The sequence below is a fragment of the Bombus huntii genome, chromosome 14 (genome assembly GCF_024542735.1).
Source record: "Bombus huntii isolate Logan2020A chromosome 14, iyBomHunt1.1, whole genome shotgun sequence".
Classification (NCBI taxonomy): Eukaryota; Metazoa; Arthropoda; class Insecta; order Hymenoptera; family Apidae; genus Bombus; species Bombus huntii.
In genome coordinates, this window is record NC_066251.1 from 3,397,401 (window position 1) to 3,403,458 (window position 6,058).

Below are 6,058 nucleotides of genomic sequence, written 5' to 3' on the forward strand. Positions count from 1 at the left end.
ATCGTACGATCCTTTGATTGCTAAAAGCAAATCCACTGGCATCAGGTATATTTCCATTAAATGCTATTAACAATTAACTCTTTGTACGTTTTTATAAAAATGCCACTACACCATTTTAGATTTCTTTACGACAATTCACGTCTTTAAGATGAAAGTTTATGCACAAAATTTTAAGTAACAAAGCTTCGGACGATAAAGGTTCAGATATATGGGTTTAACCACTCGTGACTGCTTTTCTCATTTCTATATCATCAGATTATAGTACAGTTTTACGTAATTTTCTCGTTCAGATTGCTTAAAATTGTACTTGGTACGATGCAGAATGAGAAAATTGAAAATTTCGGAGATGTAAGAAAATTATCGCTGCGTATCTGATGTACCAAAATTCCTGCATGAAATACACTGGTTACCCAAGAATCGTGAACGTTTTGGTCATCTGTACAAGAGTTAAACCTTTTCCTATTATATCGCGATTAATGTAGAGAAAATTTGTTTCAAAATGAAAACTAGCTGGAAGAAGGAGTTGGAGTCTGAAGAATTTTCGAGGACAATGGGAGGAAGAGTAGAAAAATATGCGACGCAGAGATACCTGATGAAGACAGGACGTGGTCCAGGAACCCACGAAATACCCCAGTGGCCTGATATCATCCTGAACGGAGCTTGCAAAGCTGTTAAAAGAAACGTTGGATTTGGAACTGTTCCCCTTTTCCAACCTGCTTGGCCATCGACTACTCCTGGGCCAGGTGAATGATTCGAAATTATTTCTTTATAGATATAAGTTGCTTGATAAATCTTACTAACTCTCTTGATTGTTTGTTTCAGGGTATACAAGGAAGTGTCCTTATTACTACGTGGACAAAAGAAGACGCGAGGGACAGTCTTGCGTGCCAACTTTTGAATACGATGGTTTGCGGCCTAGATTCCGTACTCTAATGAAACCTTGGACACTGCCATGCAATTTGTTCGTAATTTTCAATTTTACTATCTGTCAAGAAGATATGAACATGAAAATTTGGAACTGACGAATTATTTGTCTTTTTAGGTACGACGTGAGACATCCAAAATCTCTTGAAACTTACCTGGAGAAGGTTACTGGAAAAAAAGGACCCTACAATTTGTTCACAGGTTATTCAAGATCGGTGTTACGCGTTTCAAATATTCTACATCAATCGATTTGTTTTCAGGGCCAAGGGATGAAAGCACGATCAAGGGCTATTTTGCAACTGTAAAACTGGAGGATCGTGGAGACTGGCCCAGATCGTTGCCAGCAGAAATGGACAAATTGTTGCATAAATCGTATTATTTTAAGGGACGTTGGACCACCTGTCCAAGGTATTATTATCAAAATTTACATTTATGCAATGTGAGGTATTTATTCCGCAAAAATATTAAGAGGAGAAAGGGAGTTAAATTTCTATTCCCCCGAAATGAATATTCTAATTTTTATAATAATCAAAAAATAAATGGTTATCTTTCGATAGATTTCCTAAGGTATCAGGTACCAGAGCGATGTTGAAAGATCTAGCGTTATGTTACAAAGATCCAAAGGAACCAGGACCTGATCATTACGACCCAAAATCACCAAAGAAACCAAAAAACACGAAGAATTATCCTTTCAATATAAACGTTGAATTTGTCAGGCCTAGTCCATCTTGGGAAATTCCTGGCCCAGGAAGGTACAAAATCAAAGATACGCGAACTATAGAAGGAAACGGATGGACATTTCTTTTCAAAAGCAAGGCGCCACGGACAGATTTTATTAGAATCCCTACCTACAATGCTTTTTAATTTTTCCTCCCAATTATTAAACAAGGGATTAAATTCAATTTAAAGATAGCTCACTTCATGTTCGTGATTTTCTTCCGGCTGATACGTAACTGGAAGCTTCAAGATGGAACCAGTTTCGATCGTCCTTCCAGGAGGCACGAAAAATGGTCCAAATGGATCTAATAAACTCACGTCTATCTTCACGTTTCTAATTGAAACGAATACCAATTTTGAAATCATTTTCTTAAATATTCTCATATATATCTTATAACATTTATAAAATTATTATTCTTCTAATATTTAACATTCGAATTTTTAATATTAAATATTGTTTAAAAGAGAAGGATGACAAATTCTTATTTTAGAAATCGTTCGTTTTTTATTTATGTTGGTACTTACTGATTGGAAATATTTTTCACGAAGAGAAATTTTCTGGAAGATGTACCAATCGCTGTTGGTCCAAAGGCAATTTCACGATCCTCGTTCAAGACCAAGATTTCCGGTCTACTAATGGGGCAAATTAATTTCACAAAAAGTAATTCATCGCGTTTCGTTCCATCCTTCATTTCTAAATCGATCGTGCATGTCACGAAAATCGTGGAAATACAACGTTCGAAAGTTTCCAATAAGCTGATTTCGCCAGTTACTTTATCAACTTCAGGAATCTTCTTCTCCTCCACTTCTTTCTTCCTCTTTTTTCTTCTTGCTTTTAGAAAAGTATAATTATTTTTTTCGTTGTGAATTTTTCTTTTATATTTATTACTATCTCAGTTGTACTTTTGAAATGTTGGAAATTATTGAATTTTCTTATAAATATCGTAGAAATCATATTTTTTAATTTTTTGACATGGAATTTGCATCCGAAATTGACTGGTCGTTTTAGCGTTAATAAAAATACCTTCTTTTGCCGATTCGTCGATTTTTTCAGTCTTCGTCTCCTGCTCATCGACGTTCATTTTCAATTTAAGATCCTTTTCGAAAATCATATTTTTCGGTAACTTTGGCTTGAACATGAAATTTACAGCGATAAACTCATTGCTCTGTAAAACACCAGACTGTGGCATAATCTTGAGTCTATCGGAGGAACTCTTAAATTGGTAACGAGCTGTGAACTCTTTACGTTGATTTTTTATAATTCCGCAGGTGCAATGAGGATAGGAAGCCACGTTGAAGCCCCTCAGATGCACCGAAGCCTAATTTCGTTTATTACAACAAATTGATTGGTTAATATATTTTATTTTATTTATTTATTTATTAGATACTTGTTTATCTATTTTACCATTGAGAACGAACCACAAGGGGTTGGAGGAAATTCGATAATTTGCTCGCTCAGCTCGCAAAATGTGTCTATAATGTACACATAAATTTCTATCGAGTTCTTCTCCTTTCTTTTATCCAAATAATGGGACTTTTCTATCATAGCATCCGTGACTTCTTTCTTGTCTAATATTCGTTCATAAAAATTACGATTTCTTACGACTAGACTGCGAATTTGTATGCAAATTCATTTTTTTATGAATATAATTAAAAAACTGAAGCGTAAGTAGAGAATTGTTTTACCTGCTATCACTATAAATTTTACAATCAGTATTATACTTTAGATACTCTATATATTTTTGTATAGTATGAAACCAAAGATTTCTTTAAATCTATTTTTAAGCTTGATTTTTTATTTTTAGTATCTGTGCATTCTTCAACCTTCGAATTTCCAATAAATACGCACAAATCCGCAGTTTACTTCTATTAATTTTTATAAATTGATCTGAGAATAATCTTTTACCATCTGGATCTTTTTCGTTCATCACAGAATCATTGCTTAATTGATTTTCCAGATTATCTTCGTCCCGGTCAGTCATTCGACGTATTACTTTGGGAGTTTTAAGGTTCATAGGCACTGGTGGTGGGAGTCCACGATACCGTGGAACTGTCGATTGCCTGTTTATTTCATTCTTCAGTTTATTCAATATTGTTTGTCCTTTACACCCAGCGAGCTCTGCCAAAGTAACTACTTGCACTTGGAAGCTGATAAAAGAGATCATTCATTGATCTTTGTGAATGTAACAACAAAATGAATCTACGTTTTCTGAAAGAACTGCTAAACCTTCGTTCACCGGTCAATCCATTTTCTCCAATCTCATTCCCAGGAATGTCTGTTAAGCATGCAGAGTAAATCAGATGAAGTTTGATAGTTTCTCCAGGAAGAATGGCACCAAAACCATGGTTTGGATGTATTTCCATAGACGGAGGTAAGTCGATAAAGGCGTATTCTTGAATTAATAAAGACTCGTTCGTTAGTGTTAATTCTGTGTATACAGATTCGTGCGTGTGGACATATCCCAGCTCGACATACGGTGGTTCTGCAAAATAAATAATACAAAAGAAACCTAAGATCTTTTTCATCTAGTTTTAGGCTCTTATTGCTAATATTTTATTTTTATTTTAAACTGTTTTCCCATCGACTTTAGTTTTACTAATTTCAAGCTCTATTTTGCTATCTTTGATTTGGTCAATGCATTTTAAGATTTATTTATCTATTTGAATATCCTTTGGCATTTTATTCTTTTCTTTCTTCGTTTTTTTAAATTAATGACTGACCTAATATTAGACCACGACACGTAGTTAAACTAGCAAGAGCTTTCAGTATCAATGGCGGTGGTTTCTTCGGTCCTTGAGACATAATTTGTACTTGAATGGGAAATTCTAGCATGCTGCACGTTGGATCGTAGAATCTAAAAATACAGAACGAATGTGTGAGTGACATATTAATTAAAATAAATTTCAATTAATTTCTACTATAATTTAGATGATTTATTGTACCGTGTAGAGATATCAATGATACTGGATTCAGGTATGAATCTCACATTAACTTTCGAGAACGATTCAGATTGTACGATCGTTGACTTTGGATAAACTGACACTTGATTTCCCAAACTTTTTGGTGTCTTCGTTAAAACTTCCACACTGTTACGTCCTAAAATACCAATCGCATTCTGATACTTTAATTAATACCGTAGCCACCTTTGATTATAAAAAGGTTACCATTATTAACGATAGTAAAAGATTGCTGACAAATGTCAGAATCGATCATTACGATGCCTAGATCAATACACGGTGGATCTAAGTGGATCTGATAACCAATCACTTCTGTCCAAATTGGAACACTCTACTTGAAAAACGAGACAATTTTTGTATTCTCTAGTCTTTAACTATTCGTATAATTTGCATTGTGAGTTACGAACCAATTTTCCAAGTGTCCTATTTTCAGTCAAAAAACAAATTTCCAACACTTCGTGGTGAAGACCTATGTATCTCGGTCGAAAAGTGATTTTTAAACGACACTTGAATTTTGGAGGTACTTCGATTTCATACATTTTTCCAGATTTCTGATTAACCGAGACGTCTTTGTTGTCATCCACATTCCCTACGCTTGTTTGTTCAGTCTCTTCTTTGTCTAAAAACACGTATACGTAATTTATCAGAGATGTTGCTGACCTTCTGTTGCTGTTAAATATTCTAAACGTTTAGACTGACCGAAGCACGAAATGGACGATTTTACGCTTTGTATATCCGCCTGATCGAAATGCCATAAGAAAGAATGGTCACGATCGTTTCTTTCTTCAATTACAATGGAAAAGGATTTGCTACCATCGTTGGAGATAATAAGAGTTCTCTCGTTGAATTTTGCGTTGTCGTATCTCCAAATCGGAGCTGAAGGGAACCTATTAATATAAATCGTGGATGTTCATGCATTCTTGGGAAATTTAAAATTTTAAAAATCTACAAAATCCGGACAAAATGTATAAAATATCTAAAGTGGAACACTTATAATATTTAGCGAGCGAAGCGAAAATTACAATTTATTTTTTCAAGCGTGTTCATAATGATACAAAATTGTATAAATATCTGCAGTCTATTCATCGTACTTTCCCCGTTGAATTTTGTGTCGTTAAATATAAAATACAAATTAGAACTGCATTATTCTCAACGCGAGAATTAATTATAATTTTAATAAATAAAAAAAAAAAAAAAAAAAAGAACTGCATTAATCGAATGTGCACTCAAATCCTGGTTTTCATTTGCGAACCTGACTTCCTTAGGTTCCAAAACAGGTGTAGCACTTTGTGGAGCGCAACGAACTGGAATACGAAATTCATGAAAAGTTTCGGGATAATCTGGACTCAGAGTAAGGAACGAGATTTCTGCTGCCACTTCTTCCTCGTAAACTGGTGAAAATTTTACGTTGACCATCACGTCCAGCCCAGGTTTGATCCTTGCAGCGTCCATAATGTCG

At 34.6% G+C, this 6,058-nt stretch overlaps 1 protein-coding gene across 1 annotated transcript; it reads left to right on the plus strand.

The window, feature by feature from the left end:
- Positions 1-499: 499 nt before the first annotated feature.
- Positions 500-1,913, plus strand: LOC126873400 (lymphocyte expansion molecule-like). The gene is made up of 5 exons (XM_050634242.1): positions 500-743; positions 823-961; positions 1,043-1,125; positions 1,185-1,332; positions 1,482-1,913. The coding sequence occupies exons 1-5, from the start codon at positions 500-502 to the stop codon at positions 1,786-1,788; spliced, it is 921 nt and encodes a 306-aa protein (XP_050490199.1). The 3' UTR covers positions 1,789-1,913.
- Positions 1,914-6,058: the final 4,145 nt, after the last annotated feature.

What these genes read in the sequence shown, in the direction of transcription:
- LOC126873400 (XM_050634242.1), top strand. Translation starts at nt 500, where the DNA reads ATGAAAACTAGCTGGAAGAAGGAGTTGGAGTCTGAAGAATTTTCGAGG. An exon ending in ATCGACTACTCCTGGGCCAG is followed by an intron (nt 744 to 822) that starts GTGAATGATTCG and finishes TGTTTGTTTCAG; the next exon opens with GGTATACAAGGAAGTGTCCT. An exon ending in TGGACACTGCCATGCAATTT is followed by an intron (nt 962 to 1,042) that starts GTTCGTAATTTT and finishes TTGTCTTTTTAG; the next exon opens with GTACGACGTGAGACATCCAA.